The 23,417-nt window shown below is 45.2% G+C and overlaps 1 protein-coding gene across 1 annotated transcript; it reads right to left on the bottom strand.

Moving 5' to 3' along the window:
• Nucleotides 1–12,354: 12,354 nt before the first annotated feature.
• LOC102569239 (olfactory receptor 10A4-like) lies at nucleotides 12,355–13,323 on the bottom strand. Its single transcript, XM_006268311.2, has one exon. It carries the CDS (start codon nucleotides 13,321–13,323, stop codon nucleotides 12,355–12,357), a length of 969 nt encoding a protein of 322 aa, XP_006268373.2.
• Between the last annotated feature and the right edge of the window lie 10,094 nt (nucleotides 13,324–23,417).

The following is a 23,417-nucleotide window of genomic DNA, read 5'->3' as shown; positions in this document are numbered from 1 at the left end:
GTATTTTAAAATAAAACATCATTTTTATATGCCGAATGAGGATAATAGATATATGTGATTATTAACCATTTGGTTCTTCTGTTTTTGGGCCATAGACTGTTCCTTTTCCAATTAAAGATGGTCACTGGAAAACTGGAAGGGGCCTCACACAGCCTAATCTGTGGGTTTATGTTTCAGGCACTTTCCTCAGAAGGAAATGATGTGAATTTAAATCCCACCAGGATTAGGAGGGTCTAGGACATAGGTCTCTGATGTCCTAGACAAGTGCTTTAAACAGTAGACCCTTCAGCACCTGAATTCCAAAAATATCAAGCAGCTATTTTTCTAATAATAAGACGAATGAAGACACATGACTCAGTTACCCATATCCTAAAGAGGACAATACAACCATGTCCTCCTCATTTCCTAGTGGCACTCAGAACTCCCCATTCACTGTGTAGAGCAGGAGTGTCAAACATATGGCCTATGGCCTGGATCTGCCCTGTGAAGCCGTGTAATCTGATGCCTGGATCTTTGGGCCAACCCCATACACAACATGGGGTACTCATCTGCTCAGTGGGCTGTCAGCATTAGCAACTAAAGCATGGGTGACTTTGGCCTAGTGCTTAGGCATCTGAGGCATAAGCGGAGTTCAGGATGGGTTCCTCAGGAGAGGGAGGTCCAGAGGGGTCTGGCATCAAAAATGGAATTAGGAAAACTACCCAAATTTGAGACAGTCCTGGACCAAGAGATGGAGATGTAGCAGAAAGCCCCCTTTTCCTCTTTCCTGCAGTTGTTCTCCCCTCCTTGGATATGTTTTTCCTCTTCTACCTTTTCTTCCTTCCTCTTTCTTTCACTTTAAGATAAGGAATTGTGTTTTAACATTTGTAAGTGTGCATTTTGTATCTCCCCTTGTATTTTGGTATTTTTATCTATTTGTGTGCCATGGCATTACTTTTGTAGCTTATATTTTATACTCCTCACCTTTCAACTTTCAATTAAAAGTGTTTAGTGTCATAAGTAAGTTATACATTGTAACAATGTTAACAAGGGCAGGAGTCAAACTGCCACTTCCCTGTATCAGGCTGGCCCCTGAAAGAGTGAGTGAATCAGTGATTGAATGCTTAACACAGTAGCAGGCAGCAATTAACACGTGGGTAACTGCAGATCAGCCAACGGAAGAAATCAATAGATACAATATAGCAACCAGGACATCTCTAAACATCACTGATCAAGGGCTAGAAGACCTGGCATGAGTTAATCAATGCCAGGGACCAACTTTTGATCTGAATATCTCCAGATCGACCGCTCCCAGACCCCTATTCAAAATTCATCAACAGACTCCCAAACCTGCAGTATATGTGGACGACCCCTGGGACTGACAGATGCCATCCAGTAGCCACCGAAGGGAGAAGTCCCACGAGGGTCAACGACCCCTGGATTGGGCAAACCTGAAAACTGGGGAGTCACCAAAGACTGCCAAGGACAGATAAAAATCAGTGAAAAGTGACCCTCAGCGGAGCCCACTTGATCTCTAACTTGACCAGTACCCCACCTGTCCAGTCAGAAGGACCAGTCGGCGACCCCCTTCTGGAAGATAACACCATGCTGGAAGAAGCCTTGACTGACCAGGGAAATCCAGGGCAGCCTATGGGCCAAAAGGGGAGCACATAAAAAGTGGAAACAGGGAGAGATTACCAAAGAGGAATATACTTCCTCTGCTCGCGCTTGTAGGAAGGCAGTTAGACAGGCTAAAGCTAGCATGGAGCTGAGGATGGCATCCCAAGTAAAGGACAAAAAGAAATTGTTTTTTAGATATATAGGGAGTAAAAGGAAGGCCCAGGGAGGAATAGGACCTCTACTAATGGGCAGAAGCAATTGGTGACGGACAGGGGGGACAAGGCTGAACTCCTCAATGAGTTCTTTGCCTCAGTGTTCCTAAGAGAGGGGCAAGACAAGTCTCTCACTGGGGCTTTAGAGAGGCAGCAGCAAGGCGCCAGACTTCCATACGTAGACCCTGAGATGGTGCAGAGTCTCTTGGAAGAACTGGATGCCTTTAAGTCGGCAGGCCCAGATGAGCTCCATCTGAGGGTACTGAAAGCACTGGCTGAAGTCATTGCACAGCCACTGGCAGGAATATTTGAGCGCTCGTGGCGCATGGGCCAAGTCCCATTGGACTGGAAAAGGGCCAATGTGGTCCCCGTTTTCAAGAAGGGGAGGAAGGAGGACCTGGGCAACTATAGGCCAGTCAGTCTCACCTCCAACCTTGGCAAAGTCTTTGAAAAAATTATCAAGGCTCACATTTGCGAGAGCCCAGCAGGACAAATTATGCTGAGGGGAAACCAGCACAGGTTCATAGCAGGCAGATAGTGCCTGACTAATCTAGTCTCTTTTTATGACCAGGTTACGAAATGCCTGGATTCAGGAGTTCGGGTGGATGTCGTATACTTAGACTTCAGGAAGGCTTTCGATACGGTATACAACCCCATACTGGTGAACAAATTAAGAGGCTGTGACATGGATGATTACACAGTCCAGTGGGTGGCGAATTGGCTGGAGGGTCGCACCCAGAGAGTTGTGGTGGATGGCTCGGTTTTGGCCTGGAAGGGTGTGGGCAGTGGGGTCCAGCAGGGCTCGGTCCTTGGACCAATGCTCTTTAATGTCTTCATCAGCAACTTGGATGAGGGAGTGAAGTATATTTTGTCCAAGTTTGCAGATGACACAAAGCTATGGGGAGAGGTGGACACGCCAGAGGGCAGGGAACAGCTGCAGGCAGACCTGGATAGGTTGGACAAGTGGGCAGAAAACAACGGGATGCAGTTCAACAAGGAGAAATGCAAAGTACTGACCCTAGGTAGGAAAAATGTCCAGCACACCTACTGCCTAGGAAATGACCAGCTGGGTGGCACGGAAGTGGAAAGGGATCTTGGAGTCCTAGTGGACTCCAAGATGAACAGGAGTCGGCAGTGTGATGAAGCCATCAGAAAAGCTAACGGCACTTTATCGTGCATCAGCAGATGCATGACGAATAGATCCAAAGAGGTGATACTTCCCCTGGTAGTACTTACGTTGGTCAGACCGCAGTTGGAGTACTGCATGCAATTCTGGGCACCGCACTTCAAGAGGGATGCGGATAACCTGGAGAGGGTCCAGAGAAGGGCCACTCGTATGGTTAAGGGCTTGCAGACCAAGCCCTACGAGGAGAAACTAGAGAACCTGGACCTTTTTAGCCTCCTCAACAGAAGGTTGAGAGGCAACCTTGTGGCTGCCTATAAGTTCATCACGGGGGCACAGAAGGGAATCGGTGAGGTTTTATTCACCAAGGCGCCCCCGGGGTTTACAAGAAATAATGGCCACAAGCTATCAGAGAGCAGATTTAGACTGGACATTAGGAAGAACTTCTTCACAGTTAGAGTGGCCAAGGTCTGAAATGGGCTTCCAATGGAGGTGGTGCTCTCCCCTACCCTGGGGGTCTTGAAGAGGAGGTTGGATATGCATCTAGCTGGGGTCATCTAGACCCAGCACTCTTTCCTGCCTATGCAGGGGGTCGGACTCGATGATCTATTGTGGTCCCTTCTGACCCTAGCATCTATGAATCTATGACAGACTCCAGCGCCTGTGGGATAGGTATACCTTACTCTTGTATCTTGCTACTGTGTGTGTGCATGTGTGTGTGTGTGTGGGGGGGGGGGGGACCAGCCCCAAGGTTTATGATTTAAGTTCATTACAGTGTTTCAATCCGCCTAATAAACCAGAATTTTAAGGATCCTGAGTTGGACATTTGTAGCCAACAGAGATAGGATATGCTAAAAGTTAAACCAGGATCAGAATAAGAGAAGTCAGAACTGGAGGTCAAACCAGAATCAGCAACAAACAGTGGAACCATATAAGCCAAAGGTCCTACTAAAATCAAAAGCCAGAGCCAGAGGCATGGCTCAAACCAGAGTGTCAGCAAGAGAGCACACAGAGGGTCATGAACAACAATTTCTGCTTTTACTTGTGTAAGGATTTGGGAGATTGGGCCTGACTTTTAAGGGCGAGAGCAGTTAGGGCCTCTTCTTGTGGCTACAGGGGATTAGGTGCCCTGATTGCTTCACTCAGCCCAGTTTGGACCAGGGCACATCTCTGGGCTTGCTGCACGTGGAACCAGTTCAGGGGATGAACTGCCCTGCCTCCTGATTGAAGCTGGCTTGGTTGGGAACTCTGCTGTGACCTCATTTCAGACGGGGTCTGCTCAAAGGTGCCTGTCTCCTCCTAGCTCTTTGCTAATGAGCTCTTCCCTTAGTGGCCTTTGCCTTCCTGTGATGGGTGGGGGACCTCAGCCTGAATTGGGAACTTTTCCTCTTGGGTTCTGATCCCCTCCCACTCTTCTACTATAGCCTGGCCTGGGCCTGGTGTGCCTCTTGACTGAGACCCCAGCCCAGGCATCTGTAGTTTCCGGCACTCGTGCAGGAGTCCCTGCTTTATAATCTAGCCTTTCAGCAAAAGGGCACTGAGCCTTACCTCTGTAAGTGTCATTTTTTTCCCCTGTCCTGGTCACATACCATCAAGCTGATACACTTCCTTGACTCAAGCCTGTCTGCCCAGGTCTCAGCAAATCCCTGGCCATCTGGCTTGGTCTGCATTCTACTAGGTTTCATGCCTCTTGGCCAAAGTGAAAGATGTCCTCCCTGCAAATGTGGTTGTTGCCCTGGAGCACCATCTCAATACATAACCAGCCCTCCCCAATGGAAACTTGATAGACAGACTGCTCATCATTGCCTTTTCCACTTGAGATGGACAGCAATGAGGGCAGTGGACTCAGTACTCTGCTGTCCCTTCCTGTGCCTGTAGCAAACCCGGCCAGTTGTTTTGTTTTGTTTTGTTTTGTTTTGCTTTGTTTTGTTTTAAATGCATTCCCTCCCCTTCCCTAACCATTTCTAACTTTCTGTCTGACCTCTCTATCCCTTATAAGTAGGTTTTGGTAGTATTAGGTAAGCTAAGTTCTTATATGACAAGCCCCTTTTTTATATTGTAAATAGTGTTCTGTTAGGTTTGTATTGATTTTCACTGTTGTATATTGTATTATTATCATTTTCATATTGATTTTTATTGTTTCATATGGCTATTATATGGATTAGGCCTGTGTTAGTAAGTGAACCAAAGTAATGTCAAGTTTCCATTTTGTATGTCAAGCCTCCATCTTGTGTTCTCTGCTCAGCCATCCCCTGTTTTGTAACTGTGCCTCATGTCTACCCCTCCCATGTAGATTGGCTCCCGGGTGAATGGGAGTGATTGGGAATGATTCAAATACAATGGTAGCAGGCCTCTACTGAATGGCCTGTAATGACCTAGCCGTCACCTCACATTGATTCATCCAGGAACCACAGACCTCACCCAGGAACAGAGACAAGAACCCAGCCTTTGAAAGACAAAAGACGCTGCAGAACCAGAAAGTCTACCATTGTACCCCACCATTACAGACACCCGAAACTGCACATCCCTGCATGAAGCACACATGCTCAGTACATCAGGGGCTAACCCTTGCCTGGGCATGCCTCCTGTCACTAGGGTCACACAAGGTCTGCCCCTATAAAGAGGGGCAGTGTAGACAGACCTAGTAGGAATGCCATTTCTATCTGAATCAGACCAGCTCCATGTCACGTTGCCTATATACCCCAAAGGCCCGGTCGACCCCCTCTGGACAAAAGCGAGCTGAAGGAGACCTTGACTGGCCATCGAGGACCAACTTTCAACCTGGGATAGGTAGATATGACCTGCACATTTCCTCCTCTAATTTGGACTCTCTCTCCTCCCAGACTTCAGCCCCTGCACCAAGCCTCTTTAACCCCTGCTGCCAGTGTGTGTATGTGTGCGTGCGTGTGTGCGCACAAAGGAACCAATAAGATATTGTGTCACCATGTCCCCTGTTCAATAAAACCACTGTCATTTGTAACCCCGAGGTGGGTTGTATGTTACTGAGCCCCGGTCCCTTCCCCATCTTAAATTCTGGTCTCTGTCTCTCTGTCTCAGCTTCCTCCCCGCACTTTTTCCTGCTACCTCTCAGCTCCTCTCTGTCCCTTCTCTGTTCACCTGCTGCATCCTCTTGGCCCTGTTGCTTTCTGCAGTCTATCTGTCCCATTTCTGCTGTTCACTGCCTTCTTCCCACCTCTTTCCGCAGCCCTTCCCACCATTTCTGCTGCTTTTAGCCTCCTGGCCCCATTTCTGCTGTCCACCGCCTTCTTCCTGTGTCTTTCCGCAGCTCTTCCTGCCACTTTTAGCCTCTCAGCCCAGCTCATTTCTCTCTCCTGCTGCCTCTCCCCATCTATCTCTGCCTTCTGTTCCCAACCTTTCCTGCCCCTTTCCTTTGTGTTCTCCAGCTTTCCTCCACACCCTCTCTAGCTGCCCCTTATCCCTCCACAGTCCTCTGGTCTACCACCAACTTTCCTGCAGCTCCTTTGGGCTGCCCCACAGGTTTCTCAGCAGCTGGAGCCCTTCTCCAGCTCCTGGCATCAGCAGCCCTGGTTCCCAGAGCCAGCCCCCAGTTTCCTTCGCACCCTTTCTAGCACCTTCTCCCCTGCACCCTCTGCCCCAGTTTCTCTCTCCCCGCTTACCTTTTGGCTCCCCTGTAGCTCCGGCTTTGGTCCCAGCCTCTGTGCCGGCTTCTCTTCAGCATCACTCCTCTGTTCTGCAGTCTTTGGGCATTGTCCTGTAATCAATTAAGGTCAATTAACCTATAGTAACCCCCAAGCCTCAGTTCTTCAGCCCAGTTCTCTCTAGTCTACCAGTTCTAATCCCGGTCCCGGCAACTTTCACTCTCTACACTTTCACTTTCTTACCTTAACCTTTCCCCAGGTATCCCAAGTACACCAAGCACATACATACATACACATCACAACACCCAACTTAGGAACTCACCTGTGTGTACGTGTAGGTGAGTGGTATGTATGTGAACTGATATACATATATGTCACTGTGTGCATGATATATGAATTAGTGAGCCATGTGTGTATTGGGTATGCAGTTATTTATAATTGATACTGATCTAATTTTTGGTCTGTATCGTGTGTGTAGGTGTTTGAACTGTTGACAGGTGTGCATTTGCTGGTAATTGATTCTGTGTGTGTGTGCATGCACCTAATTGATTTCTGTGTTTGTGTATGTGCAATTGTACACCGCACCCTCCTGTCTAGCAGCGCAATTTTGAGATCGTGGGAGTGGCCTGACCCCACAGGGCAGCATGCCCAAAGGGAAGAGGGGTGGGATCTGCTTTGAGATCCTGTCTGGGAAAGCACTGCACATAGGGACAAAGTGTCCCACCCATGAACTTTTACCAACCCTAACATTCCCTTCAGGTAGTACCTTGCAGCAGCAATACCAGAGCAAGCCTTGCACACCCTGTACAAGTTAACCATTGCCAGGAGAATTGGTGACCACCACTGGTGTATCCTGCATGGAGTCAGTAGTCATGGACAACTGTGTTCACCACAGACTCAACAGCATCAGTGACCTAACTTTTCTATGATAAGGAAGTGAAGAAGACTTTATTTAATACCTTCCTTCTACTCACCCTAACTTCCCTGGAGGTGGTGTTTAGGAGCAGCAATACTGGAGCAAGCCTGCCTAGCCTAGTACACCCTATACAAGCTAACCATTGCCAGGAAAACCAGTGATCTTCACTCTTGGTATCATACCTTTTGGAAGGTATGTAAAGCAGCAAAAGCCACTCTTTTCTGCTCTTGGTGCCCTCTTTAGCACCCTGTACCTGGACTTCTGTGAGACTAGGTATATGTTCTCTATCCTGGACCAAGTGGCTGTGGGGGGTGGGGGTGTGATCTATCTGGAAATTTCCTAATGGATCAGGCCAAAATGCCAACCTTTAAAAGCCACAGAAACCAGCTTGCAGGGACCTGCTCTGACAATGACCTCCATCTCTTTCACTTCTTGGTCCGTAATCTCACTTGATTTTTGACACTTTGTGTTGTAACCAAACGAAGATCATTTTTATCACTCAGGGCCATTAATGGGGCACTTTGCAAACTGAAAGATATACAGCAGGCACATCTATACATATATTTTAATGTGCAATAGCTATTTTTCTGTGCATTAAAGTGTCACATAAACAACATGTGATTATATTAATGTAGAGTAAAATAAGCTACTGCACATTAAGCATTACTTTAAAAACATGGGATTTTGGTACTGTGCATTAGGGCAGCCTGAAGTGCATTTATTTAATTCTCACATTGGAGGCACTAAATGCAATGTGTATTAGTAAAAGTGCATCAATGTATGTGTAGACATGCCCAGCAAGTATTAAATGGTTGGGTGAACCAGTTTCAATTCCTGGTAATATGAATGTTTTTGTTACTGATGAGTGTTTGATGCTTAGTCCCCTGGAGTATTACACAATTGTGCACATATATCTTATGTTGTTACTATTGTTATTCTACAGGTTTGGAAAAAACCCTCCCTTTCCCCTTCCCTCCACCCTTCCTTCCTTAGAGTTAAGGGCATACTACATCTCCTTTCTTTTTGTTCTATTTCTTTTTATTTATGAATTACATCCTCCTCCCTCCCTCCCCTCACACATCTTTTCTTTGAGAATTTCAGTTAAGATAATAATTCCCCTAAACCTATTAGACAGCAACATATTAGAAAATGAATTCACTTCCAGTCAGGGCACTTCAGATTTTGAGACTTGAATGGGTGACTTCTATATCATTTTTACACAACTAAGTGCCATTTATGTAGCACCATATTTTTTAATGAAAGTTCTATATTTCTCTAATTCCATGCCCAGTACAATGGAATTGCCAAGGTATACTTATAACTGCTCAAAAACAGATGGAAGAGGAGGAGAATGGCTTCCCTATGTTTTATCTTAATAGCTGACCCATTAGGGCACTTGTTCAGAGATTCCAGCCTCCTCTTCCCTTTCAACATGCCATAATGATACAGATCAACTCACTTTATTACTAATGAATATTTTTAGGATTAGCTTAAGAAACTAGTACCCATATGTTATTTGACATCTACCTGGCACAGACAGTATTTAGGTGTATAAATGCAATATTATTACTCTCTGCAGATGAAAAAAAAACAAAAAAATGGGTCAACTTTTGTAACACATTTTTATCTTAGCCATAAGATTAAATCACTAACAAATCAAGGATGAGTATGAGGTCCCACTCACTATTTTCATGAACATTTTTCCAGGCATTCATGGAAAATGAAGTAGGATTACTGTGAGCCTCTTAATTATCACTCAGGTGCCTTCTGAGTGATAGAAGATGAAGAAGTATTGGCCCTAGATATATATATGCAAGGGTTTTGGTAGACAAGTTATTTATATAATACATAGGCAGAAAGATTGCTGTGTTTCTTACCATAAGCAAATGCCCAAGTGGTCGACATTTTATTCTCACACAGATATACTGAAGGTATACATAGACAAGGTGTAATATTAGTAAACACTGACAGACCCCCAAGCAATTATATAAGGAAAACTTCATAGCACTGTTATTATGGTCCATTTCAAATACAGCGCTAACCAGATAAAGAAATTCTTGGGTGGAATTTTCCAGGAATGTGTTTGAGTTTTTTTGTTTTGTTTTGTTTTGTTTTGTTTTGTTTTGGAGGGGGTTTTTTTGGGTGGGGTGGTATAGGAGAGTAAATTAAGTAATAATACATATATCTTTATTTCTAAATCCTCCTCAGAGAAACTATAAAGTTAAAAAATACTAAGGATTACTATATTTACTCAATTCCAAGAGGAGGGTTTTTCCCCTTCCCCCATTTAACATGGGGCTGGGGAAGAACCTTATGTTTGGAAATAAGTATGAAGTGGAGGGGGAAGGAAAGCACCTGCTATGGCTCTGGTCCTGAGTCAGGATCAGAGCTGGAGCCACAGCTGCTTCTTGCCTCCACCCCCAGCACCTCTGCCCTCACATCTTGGGCCCCTGCCCTCCTTTTCCCTCATATCCACCCCCACTGCCTCTGCCCCCTGACCTGCACCTCCCCCCACCAGTTACCCTTGCTACAGTGCTAGAAAACTCTGGGGCTTCAGCCAGGGGCATGGAACATGGCCCAGTAGCATCCATACCAGAGTGGCAGCTCTGGTCCCAGATCCAAGGCCTAGACAGAGCTGCCTCCACCACTGCTACTACTGGGCTGTGATGGGCTGGGCTGGGGCCATACTTTATGCCTGGACTGGAGCAGGGATGGAACCTTCTGGCACCAGAGCAAGGATTGTGCAGCAGAGGGTTGGAGAGATGGTGGAGGGGGCAGAGGTTGTGGGGGCCGGCAGAAAGGAGGAAGGCAGCAGGGGGGGCAGGGATGCAGGGGAGAGGAGTCAGGGGACAAAACTGCTTGACCCCACCATGACCTGCCCACCACTTCTCCCTCCTCTTCTTGACTCCCCCCTGACCTGCCCCCCCCATATCTCCACATACACCACCTTGTCACTACCTGCCCCCTAGCACCTGTCTCCCTACTGCTTCTCTCACCACCTTCCCCACTCATATTGCTTTTTCTATTGCAGCAATGCAGGGACAGATTTGAGATGATCCTCCAATAATTAGACTCTATACATGCCAAATTATAACAAATTTATCTATTGTACATATGTGCAATCTAATTTTTGGGGGGTGGGGGTGAGGTGGTAATCTTAAATTCAGGATTCCTTTGGATTCAGATGCATGTGGTATTTGAAGATAGAGTAGAGAGTAATAGGAAAATGTATTCAATAGTTTAAAAGGACTTCAAAGGAAGTATAGATTAAAAAGTATAGATTAAAAAGGGAATCAATTTAGACCCCCTCTGGAGAGATGGTGAACAGCTAAAAAGGTCAACAATGTTATGAGGGGCATCGGTTTTAGCCATGTTGGTCTAAGGACATAGACAGACAAGGTTCTTTGGGTAAATATCGTCCCTTTTATTAGACGAACTCCAATAGTTGGAAAAAGTATTCTTAGCAAGCTTTCAGGCACAAACAGCCTTCATCAGGCTGCAGATGAAGAACTTTGTATGGATAAAGAGAAGTGCATTACATTCAAATTGTGAGGATGTGTTTTTTAAACTAGATCTCCTCATTCAATTTTTGAACAATCTTTGTTAGATGGAGTTGTTTTAAATTTAAAGTGTGATGAAATATTCCTTTAAAATTATTTTTTAGTAAGGATTTCTTAAATTTCATATTCTGATTTTTCCGTTTAGCATATGCACCCGCCTGGCCTCATATAGGCGCTCTCTAGTGACTTCAGAGTGCACACCTGGTGCTGGCCACAGGGTGTGTCCCTGGGGCGTAGGCGCTGGGTTGCATTCACCCCCAAGGGAGGCCCCGACACTTGCCTGTAACAACTTGATCTTCTTTTCTTCAGTGGTTGGGCTCCTTCTCATGGTTCCTCACAAACCAGGTGCTCCCCAACACCTCAGCCATACCCTCAGGATGGCTGGATGATGGGTTGCCGGCCTGTCCCTTGATGTTGTTGCCTGCTGTCTTTTCTCCCTGTCCATCTCTCAGTGTCCCTTCACACTGGATGACTACAGAATGTGGGACCATCCTCACCACTGCGTCTAGGCTTCTTCTGAGGCGTAGTGGTCCGCTGCACTGCCTTGGCTCTTCTCTTCACCTGAGAGGTCTCTCAAAGTCTCTCTCCCTGGTTTGGACCTCTGTGTAACCTCCAAAATAAAAATTAAGAAAAAAGAAGGAAGAAATAGTAGGGGTAAAGGGCCTCAGCCCACCCCATTCATAGGTCCAATGTCTGTGGCCCTCAGGATCCCTTTACGTGGTCCTCCTTGATCCAGCAGCCCTGCTGAGCCAGGGTGATAATTCTTTTAATGGACCTGGGACCCCTCCTGTGGGTCTCTGTGTGGTCCCCTGCTAAGCTGCTTACACAACCTGTGTGCAGCCCGGGAAGCAGCCCTGTCTTCTGGCTCCAGCGTTGCTGCTCTCCCATCCATTTACTTGCTGCTGGCTTTTAAATCACCCGGGCAGCATTTTTCTATTATGTCATCCACTGGTGCTGCTCCCAGCTGGCACTAAAAGCAGCTGACGAATTGCGTGGGCACTTCATCTTGGCACAGTTGGCATGGCTCTGTATCTCCTGAAAATAGTAAGTATGCCCCATTTTCAGGGGTTTTCATTTCCATCTTTGGGCGGGTAAGCCCTACCTCAGGTTCCGCCACAGGAGGGTGCTCTGGGGCCTCCACTTGTATCCCCCTGGGACAGCATAGGATAAGCAGATTATTTGCTCTTCTTGTTTTCTTAGATTTTTTAAAATTTCTTTTTAAATGACAAAACCTCAGTAAAAAGATGGTTTGATACAATTCAAGAAATTGCTTGTTGATTTTGATTTTTCTCCCATTTAACCAACTATATAGTTTTTTTTCTCTTTAATTTCTCTGAGTACATGAAAAGATTCTACGCTCTACTGTTTTCTTAAAAGCTGCTTTCACCTCTTTATTTCTTAATGTGTAAATTATAGGATTCAGAACTGGTGTCACAACTGAGTACATGAGGGAAATCATTTTATCACTCTCAGGTGAATAGCTGGATTTAGGTCTTGTATAGGTAAAAAGAGCTGTTCCATAGAACAAGATTACCACCATGAGGTGGGAGGAACAGGTTGAGAAGGCCTTCTTCCTGCTTTCTGCCGATGATAGCCCAAGGATGGTGGAGATGATGCGGATATAAGACAGCATTACCAACAGGAAAGGGCTCATGATAAACAGCACTGAAGCAGCCAAGAACACAATCTCATTCTTGGATGTGTCTGTGCATGCCATCATCACTACTGGTGGAATGTCACAGAAGAAGTGATGGATATGGTTGGAACCACAAAAGGGCAGACTGAAAATCCATGTGGTCTGAATCACTTCCACTGAGATGCCAATGATCCATGAGGTAGCTGCTAGTATTATACATACCCGACTGTTCATGATGGTTGTGTAACGAAACGGATGGCATATGGCGACAAAGCGGTCATAAGCCATGGCTGCCAGAAGGAAACATTCTGTAAGACCCAGGATGGTGAAGGCATACATTTGGGCTGCACAGCCAGCTATGGTGATGTTTTTATGTTTCACCAGGAGGTGAATCAGCAGCTGGGGGACCACACTGGTTGTATAACAGATTTCCAAGAAGGACAAATTCACCAGGAAGAAATACATGGGGGTGTGAAGTGTGGGGTTAAGCTTTATAAGGAGAATAATAAGGAAGTTTCCCATCAGAGTAATGAGGTAGGTGATCAGAAAGAAGAGGAAAAGAAGGGGCTGCAGCTCACCAAGGTATGAGAACCCAACCAAGATGAACTCACCAACGATGGTTTGGTTTTCACCAGAGTCTCTGTCAGAGTAGGTCATCTGTTGGAGTGATAACAAGAAAGAGAGACACTAATATTTAACAGACAGAACTCCAAATATTAGGATAATAAACAATCCGTACTACATTTTGCAATTATGGGATGCATCGAATTCTAAACATTCCCAGCTTTTATATCAATACACAATTGGCCCCGCTCACCAGCAAATATAAACTGGTAGTTTGTCATTGACTTGAGCTGTGATAAAACCGACGTGCACCAACTTGAGTACGTGTCACACTGTCTCCACTGGAATTGTATTCTTTTGCATTATCGGGAGTACTGTCCAATGGCTTCATTCACACCAACTAGCATATATTATCCCCCTCAAAACCCCACAAGTACAAACAGAAGAGAATCTCTGGGTTATACCATTTATCAATTTGTTTTTTTCAATTGTATTCTGTGTAGTGACATTACATTAGACATTTTGATCAGAACCTTTCTTTTCTTGCTATATAGGAATTCAAAATAGGAACACTCCCTCTTTATTTTTTATTAATGTTGCTTTGAGAATGGTAGATTGAAGGTTGAATGATTTCTTAATTCTGATCTCTCATACACAGTAATTGGGAGTAGTTATGGAACTGGAAGTATTCCCACTGGAGTAAGAACGACTCAGATGGGTATATTATGGTGGTAATTAAATTAACTATCTAAAAGTTCTCTAAAAAAACTGAAAGAACTATTGGGCCAATTCATGCCAAATGTAGGCATGCTGAAATCTGTAGAGTTACACCAAGGAAGGCTTTGCACTTTTTCTGACATACAAATGTTTTTGTTCCTTAAATGTTGAAAAGGAATTTACCTTACTCTTCTCAAGATTATGGCAACATCCTGAATGCATTAGTGGCTGTGTATAAAAATGTGCACTTACTTTGCTGATGTAACTCTTCAGAGCAGCAATGCTGTAAATAAAACTCTTCTGACCTTTTTTCCTTTTAAGGATCTCTTCTTTTCTGAGGGGAATCCTACAATATTAAGAATATCTGTTTCCTATAGACATTTATATGAAGGAATTTTGTAGTAATTGGGTTATCTGGAAAAGGCAGAAACAAAATAAAAGCTGATAATAACGGTAGCTTATCTTTATTACCTTGGCCTCTGTAGTGCCTCAGATCCTACAATGATATTTAGGAGGAAACCTGAACTGAAAGAGAAGCTGGAACTTAGGAAATGTTAATATTACATTTAGGAAAATCAATATTACCTAAAAGTTGGATGGGAGACTTCTGTTGTCAAACATTTTTTGCCAGAGCCACAGAATCATTCTCTGCTAGTTTCACACCCACTACACTCTGCACCTCCCCCACATAGAAATTATATTGAATCTGGAACACGCAATCAAGTAGCTTAATAAAATACTTCTTAAGTACTATTTATGAAAAAAAATGAGAGATTTTTTTTCAGATGAGGAAGGTCTGGATTACCTGATCCGATGCAAAAAAGTTGGATTATAGGTGCGTGCAAACATTTCTGTCTCTCAAAGAATCCTTTTGGAAATCAGTGTTTAACGCTTACTCAGTTGAGTACTATTGTTAACGTGAATGTGTAATTGATCAAAACTGGAATTGCCATCTTAAAATCTTTCTGGTGTTTCTATATTAGTTTATTTCCTGAATCAACATTTTAAAATTACATGAAAAGGTGATTCAAGAAAGTTAGAAGATTATAGGAGCCTAGGACTGGGCGGAATTTCATGAATCATCCCAAACAGGTCCCAATTCCCTCATTGGCTCTTTTATCTTTTTCTTAAAAGTTGCAAAGTTTTTTTCCTCCACTACTTCTAGAGAAGGAGTTGTTCAACAATCTCAACTAGTTAGGTGGCAGAGAGTCTCCTTCCTTCATTCCTTCACGTTTTCAATTTTCAGTTCATATTTACTCATAACCAGTTTATACACTATTTTTTTTATAGCAACATTGTCCTTTGTCTTTCCCTCTCACCCTAGTGTTTATCTCCCCAGTGTTTGCATATAAACAAGTATTATGTCCCTCTGAACTATTTTTTTTTCCCCTAGACTAAATAAAACAAGAGAGAGAATTAGTTGTGCTAGTCTGAAGGTGGTTTATTTAGGCAGAAGTAGCACCGTATAGAATAACCAATTCAGAAGGGCATAATTTTTCATAGGTAACAACTTATGAAAGCGTATGTGTCTCTGACTTAGCTTAAAAGGTGTCATGCTGCCCTGCCTTCTGTCTAAATAAGCTATATTCTTCTAGTTTCTTCATGTAAAATAGATTTTCCATTCCCATGAACATCCTTGCTGTCTTTCTACATACACATTTTAACTTGAAAGTGTCTTTCTTCAACTAGAATTGTACTGAATGTTCCAGTGGAGGTTACACTAACTTTATTATAATTTCTCTCCATTGACTGCTTATACCTTATCTGCTGTTACATTATAGGAGGGAAGAAAGATTCAAAGATCAAGAGATCAGTGGTGTACAAACACATAGGTGGTAGATAAATGTCAAAAGATGGATCAATAGTTAAATCAATAATACAATATAAACTAGTGCACACTGGAACACAACTACATATGTGTGCATGCACACACACACACACACACACACACACACATACAGAGCCATGTGCATTTACATAGGGGCACTTTAATATTCTGTATGTCTAGAAGGAAAGTTAAGATGAAGGATTTATTTAACCCTCTTCCTATTAATGATGATGGTAGGACACACTTGGCCAGAAGGTGCAAAGTTAGGGACAGTTAGAACCATTCACGCATAACCTACCTGGCTCAGTGACAATGGTTGTCTTTCACACTTGGAAGAGATTGAACGTAGTAAAGGACAGAGAGCTGTTTATATTCCATTTGTAGGCTTTGGGGACCTAATCTCTTAAGAGAGCCACTCTTCATAGTACTCTGAGGATGAAGAATTATCCCCAAACTGGTTTAGATAGAACAAAATCAAACCACCATTCTCTCAACCATGTTTTAGGAAATATTACTGTAGAAGCAGTTACTTTTGGGAGACAGGTGATATAGGTTTGAATTTCTTTAATGTGAGATGTGCCTAGGACACAAGTTTCACAACTACTTAGCAAATGATGGGCTCTACACCCTTTCTTCTCCACTGAAGTCAATGCTGCTACTGTTTGCTTTTAAGAACATGAGTAAGGGTGCTGTTAGGGATAACGTTTAAAACATTTAAATCTCTGGAATGTTATGTCATCACAAAGCTAGAACCCTTTCAAAGTAGTCCCAAGTTAAGACTTATATGGTATATTAGACCTGTACAACTGTGATTTGTCACTAGAGAGCTTGGCAAACAGGGCCAGTGACAGGAGCTATGACTCTATTCCTCCTCCTGGGAGTAAGGTGGGGTTGGGGATTGACATGTAGCTTGGAGGTGGAAGAACCATTACGGGCTCTGCAACCACTAGAAGCCAAGGGGAACTGTGGTGGGAAGGGACAATTCTTGAAAAAAAAATCTATTTTGAAGGGAATGGGTAGGGGGAGAAATAAAGAATAATCATAGTTTTGTTTTTTTTTATAAAAGGATCAAATCACCTGTTTCACTGAATTGGGATTGGGTCCGGGGGAGGGGGGAGGAGGGGAGGGCTGGGTTAGCACTCACACCAGGGCAGAGCTGAGACTCTGTGGGCTCTCTACATGCAGACAAAACTGGGATAGAGCTGAGACAAGAAGCTTCCTGAATGGGTTGGATATGGGGGTGCTGACAGAACCGTTTCAAATGAAAAGCAATTTGCTTCAAAGGAATACCATGGGGGTTAAGCTGAGACAAGGTTCAGTGACTGGCAGCACTGGGGAGAGGTCGGGTGGGTGGAGGATGGCTGCTCAGTGTCAAAACCAATTGCCCATGCCCATTAGCAATTAATTGGTGTTTTAATCACTCCCATTGCACCAACAACCAGCTAGCCAAATGCAAAGGGGTGCTAAAGCAAGCAGCAAACTGGTGAGCTGTACCAGGGTACTCAGAGTGGTCAGGGTATGCTGGAGTTACACCCTGTAAGGGTGGCACGGGGTGTTGGCTTGGGGGCAACTAGCCCTCTGGGCAGTTTAGTTCAGGAGGTTTAAATGTTTGCCTATGGTGCAAAGGAATGAGAAGGGTTGGGAATGGTGCAGCCTGGGACGGTGGAGAAATGAAAACAGAGCATTTTATCTCTCTCAACCAGACTAATAATACCCTGAAATGATATGGGTAAAGTCCACTTTTCAATTGGCCTAACTTTAAAATATTTTAAGGGTAATTAGCATAGGTTAACATCCTTTTTCAAGTAAATGTTCCAATTTTAATGGCCTTTATAATGACTGCAACACCACCTTAACTTTTTCTGAGGTTGCTGTTACACATTGCACTTAGGCCATACTAAAGTCATGAGTGACCATGCACTATAGTGGTAAAATGTATGATAAGTCCCTTCTGAGCATCTCAAAGTTACACTAAGTTGTGTGAAGTTTGTCTCTGGATCGTACTATCCAGGTCATGTAGAAATAATGGCAGTCTGCTCCCACAGAGATAAGGCAAGTAATTTGGATGCACCACTCCCAGTACCCCCACTCCCACTCCATGAATGGGGTCATCTACGGCTCAGGGGGTAATACTGCCTGGGGGCAGGCAGGGCCTCCACAGTGCCAGGAGGTGGGTTCTGGTGTCAGAAGAATGGAACTGGAGCTGGGAGGGAGGGAACCCTCTGCTGAACCAATCCCAGCATTCCCCACTTGATCCCAGCCTTCCCCAGAGACAGGTGCATCTTTCATCCACAGTCAGGTGAAAATAGTGGAAATGTTCAATTAACTGAAGTTATTAACGGTTACTTTAAGTTTTCCCATTCTGTCTGGTCCCATTTTTCACAAGTGCCACTATCTTTCTCCTGTCCTGGTGGCTCAATAGAGGCTGTCTCTTCCCTTTGCACATCCCTGATTCCAGTTCTGGGGCTAGAGGCAGAGAAGGGGAGAGGACTGGAAGAACATGGAGCTGCCTGGGTTCAGCATAGTGGGAGTGGGGAAGTGTGTTTTCCTATTGCTCCATGCTCCTGCTGCACTAAGGCAGCTTCACGCTAGTAGTGGATCTTCCAAGGTTAGCACAGTGCAAGCATGGAGCTGCAGAGAAGCATACTTCCCCTCTTCTCATGGCTCCATTCTCCCTAAAATCCCAGCAGATTTATGTTTTGTCCTTCTATCCTCTTCATAGGACAGTCCTTTCTTACCCCTTCACCCCCAGGATGGGAAATGGGAAAGGGTGGAGGGAAAACACAGCGCCCTTTAAGCTTCCTGGCCAGTGGAAAGTCAGTGGTCTTTTTGTTACTCTCAAGTCTCTACTTTTGTATTCTTCCTCCCTCCTGATGACCAGGGATTTGGGTTTTCCATTTCCTACAGAAAAACAGACTAAACAGTTGATTTTACCTTTTGCTGGAGGCAAACACAGATTTATCATTTTATTGGAGAAAGCCAAGGATTTTCCCATTTTGCAATGAGCTTTCTGCAGGCTGGCAAAGTTCCAACCTTCAGGGAACTGGGAGGGAGCAAAAGGAGAGCAGTGAGACAGGGAATGCCATGTGTATCTACATGCACATGGCCCCAGGCATCCTAAGGGCATGCTCCCACAGGTAAGTGGGTGAGGGGAGGAAGAGCGGGATTGAGGCCCCCTGGAGGGAGGGAGGGAGTTGGGCATGGCTGGGGCTGGAACTTCTGCCCAGCTGGGAAGTGTGTAGGCCTTGGGCCGCAATGCACAGCTGCAGGGCCCCAGTGGGGAGCAGGACAGAGACCTAGGTGGCTCGTTCAGGAGGTAAAGGGGTGGAACTAGCTCCTCACCATGGTGTGCACTCCCAAGGGGTGCAGGGGGGGCCCAGTGCCCTCCAGATCTGTGTGCAGGGCACGCATGGGCTGCAGACGTGGGCTCCCACCCTGCTGCCCTTCCCTGGGGTCTCCGCAGCCCAGTGTGCCAGAGCACAATGGGGCTGAGCGGAGAAGCTGGTCAGCACAGGGAGCTCTCCTCTGCCCTGCCAACATGTCTGCTGTTTGTGGGGCTGCAGTGAGGGCAGCGGCATGGGGAATGCAGCCCCACAAGCAGGAAGCACATCACCAGGGGAATGTGGACCTCACAGCAGTGAGCAGCTTCTCCGTGTGGTCCCACTGTGTCCTGCCACACTGGGTCATGCCCTCCGGGCTGTGGAGGACAGCAAGGTGGGAACCCATACCCGCAGCCCGTCCTTGCCTCATGCACAGATATGGGGTTCATGGGCCACCCCACCCTGCTCAGGAGTGCACATCACTGTGGGGAGCCAGCCCCCCTGCCCCCAGCAGGCAGAAGGGGGGAGCGGGAGAAGGGAGCTGTGAACTCAGGTCCATAGTTCTGGCAGATGGGGGCACCCTCCATCTGCCCTGGGGGAGTGGAAGCTGTGGGTGGGGGGGTAAGGGGCACCAGCAAGGCTGTGGTGGGGAGTGAGAGGCATGAGCAGGGTCATGGGAGGGGGCTGTGGGGAGCCTTTCATTTTAATAATGGATTTCGGGGTTTTATTAGACAATTTGTGATTTTTTTTTATCAGAGAATTTGTGATTTTATATTGGAGAAACCAGGATTCCTGCTGATGACTCCTGATGACTCTTGATCCATGGCTATTGCTGGTTGGCCTCTGTGTTGTCCTACATCCCTGTAGCTCCTCACATGCATACATACTAATTTGGTCTTTCTGGGCTTTCTCCTAATTTGATTTGTTCCTCAAAACTGGGACTCAGACTCCCTTGCTCTGGGGCTTTGTTAGGGGTTGCCACCCTTATCTTGTGTTATAGAACACTATGGTACATGCCCCCCTCTTTTCCAGGATATGTGTATATCCGTTGACCTCATTGTGTTAGATAGCCTGTCTGCTTCCAAGGCTGTGTGAAACTCTGCATGTGAGACTCAGGCTTTTTAGAAACCAGCTAACCCCTGCTGCCCATCCTGAACCATTCTAATACATATATATTGCCTATAAGCCAATTTACAAAAAGTAAAACTTTAAATACTATTTCTAAGCCAACAGGTGTCAGGCACTGAGAGGTAATGATGGTTGTGAAGGACAGTTTAAGAAAAGCTGGGGAGCAGTGCTAGCCAAGGTATAATGTCCTGAAGGCTGAACAATCTGCTACTCAGCATTCCCAAACAGGACTAGGGAGCCCCTGATATAGTTATCTTCCTCTTAGGGCTTTGGCTAAAGCTGGAGCTTCCTTGCTATAATGATTCATTTTCTCAGTATCATCAGATAGCTGCTCATTTGCAAGTGATGCAAAAAGCTCCATGGAGTTCTCACCAGCCACATTCCCATTCTGTGCCCAGATCATTCTAACTCCGGGTGCGTCATCTGCACTAGACATGCAACTATCATGTTGAATGCACCATTGATTACAAGGGATGGTTCACCCATGTGAGTTCTGAGTGGTCAGATAAGGTCCATGACACCCATGTCTTCAGGATCTCCATTCTGGTACCCTAGATGATGTGGGAAAGCTTCTCCTATGGAAGGAGGGACCATCCTTCTCCCCTGCTTGGGGACCCAGATTACCTACTTCTCCTACAGCACATACCTTAATTCCAGGAAGCACTTGAGCTGTTATTAAATGAGCAGCTGACAAATGACCATCAGAGAGGAACTTGAAGCATCGCAAGGCATGCTGAAGGGTTGCTACCAAGTACTAAATGTTTTGGATCCACATTTAAGACCGTGGCCAAGATCTTTCTGGAAGCCTTCGCAGAGGAGGCCATTGAAAATGTGAAACTGTGCCATTCTTTGGAGACAGGCAGTTTAATCTATGTACACCTCTTCATCCTACACTACTTGGGACCCTTGGACCCTATATGTCAGCCACTCCCAGTGAAGCTCTTGAATCTTTCCTTCTTTTCCCCCTGGCATGCTATCATGTATGAGCTACAGTTTACGAACTTGACATCTATGGAACATTAAAAGTAGTAGCAAAAAAGGAGAGATCACTCAATTGTCCAAACTCCAGATTTCAAGTCTTTCCATTTTTTCCCTTCCTGGCTAAAAAAGGATGTGTTACCAAAGTCAGCAGGGATTGGGAAGAGGAATAGTGTATGGACTTTGATATAAGAAGTAGGAATTGTGGAGTTGTTAGTGTCTGATTTGCCAGCAATTGGGCTACAGCTCTCTTTCTCTGGGCAGCTCATCATGGTGAAAAAGAAAGCACATGCTATCAAGGTGGAAGTGGAAGAATCACAGTCTGCAGTTTTAGTAAAACTAGTTGTTTTCTTTGATGTTGAGACTGTTCAATGGATAACTGAGTGTGGCACTGGTAAGAGAGATTGCATTTGGGGTAGGGTAGCCAGGTACTGCCTCCTCTGATAGGGGTGTTTGTATAAAGTAGGGAGTAATGGAAGGGACAGCAGAGTGCAATCTATGATGGTCTTGCTGCACCTCCTCCCCTATGCCTTGCTGTGATAAACACTGACTCCTGGTTGTAAGTGTTAAACAATGAAGACCTGAGTCTCTCTAGCTAACTGGAAATGGTGGGGAGGAAAGAGGCCCATGTTAATCCCTGTGAAATAGAGTGCTATCTTTTCCCGAGGTTGCTTGACAAGAAAAATATCAAATCTACAGACTTGGACATAAAAATGTATATGGAAATCATCACTGAAGGCCATATACCATATGTAAGATCACATATGCCTGGTACTTCTATTATATTAATTTGAATAAAGTGATCTAAACAGATTGATAGTTACTTCTTTAAATTAAGCCCGAGGCAGCATAGTGGGCTAACTTATTCAAGTGATAACAAAAAATGTTGCAGTGAGTTGCAGAGCATGTATAGAGGAGTCTTAAGTAGTCCTATTTTTTTCAGGCAGCTGAAATGAATTTTCTGTTGAAATTTTGAGGCTATAGTGTTTTAGACAAAACTGGAAAAAAATTGAACCACTTCAAATATTCAAACATTTCACATCTCAAAAACTATACTGGCAAAATAGGCTCTCTTTTATAAATGTTTCACTGCTTGATTTTGCCTAAATTTTAAAAGGTTTTTTAAAATTTTAATGTTTCAGTTTTAATAGAATGATTAAAATTTGATCCAGGTGCATATTTTAAAGTGGACTGTTTAAAGCTTCAATTTGGAAGGCCACCATTTTAACTAAGCACAGCGTTCCTACAAGAATTTTTCATCTTTCATGATACATTAGAGCATATGCAGTCTTGATGGTACAGACATTATACAAGAGGATAAGATTTATTAAGGTCACATCTTTTATCAGACCTATGGCATTGCTAGATACAGTTAGACAAGTTTTCAAATGCAAGATCTGATGAAAAACATCTTGCATCCAAAACTTCTCTAACTCAATACCAGGGGCAGGCATAATTTGGCTCACAGGCCATATTCAGCTGCCACACAACACCATCCAGCTCACAGGGCCCCTCCTTAAGCCTTCTGCTGGTGATCCCATGGCTGTTCCCAGCCTCCCTCCTGGACTGTGAGGCTGGGAATTCAGGTACACACCCCACTGGGCCAGGATCAAGCACTCCCACTGGGGGAAAGGGTCAGGGAGCTGAGCACTATGGCACCAGTCGGGGCTGGCCCTGAACACTACAGGAGCACAAAGCTGGGCACTATGAACCCAGGTGAGGCTGGCTCCACAGGCTGCTTCCATGTGCAGCCAGGGACTTGGGTGGGAGCTGCATGTTACAGAGTCAAGTGGGGCTGGCCATGCATGCTGCTACTACCTGCAGCCAGGGACTGGAGTGAGAGCACAGGGAGCTGCGTACTATGAAGCCAGGCAGGGCTGGCCTTGCTCATTACCACCATGTGCAGCTCCAGGGACTTAAACACTCCAGGGACTCCAAGGACCACCACGCCCCCCACACACACACAAATCCACACCTCCTACATCCCCCACACCTCACTATACCCCTGAACCCAGCCATGCCCTCCCACAGCCCCCAAACACACTCCCAAACCTCCCACCCCCCACTATACCCCCAAACACATACACTCCCACCACACTACCCTAAGCCCAGACACATCCACACCCTCCCATACCCCCAACCCCAATCACATACCCCACACCCACATCCACCTTCCCCCATACACCTCACACACCATACCCACAGTGCACACATAC

The sequence above is a fragment of the Alligator mississippiensis genome, chromosome 7 (assembly GCF_030867095.1).
Source record: "Alligator mississippiensis isolate rAllMis1 chromosome 7, rAllMis1, whole genome shotgun sequence".
In the NCBI taxonomy this organism is placed as follows: Eukaryota; Metazoa; Chordata; order Crocodylia; family Alligatoridae; genus Alligator; species Alligator mississippiensis.
This window is presented reverse-complemented; position numbering and strand designations above follow the sequence as displayed.

What these genes read in the sequence shown, in the direction of transcription:
- LOC102569239 (XM_006268311.2), bottom strand. Translation starts at nt 13,323, where the DNA reads ATGACCTACTCTGACAGAGACTCTGGTGAAAACCAAACCATCGTTGGT.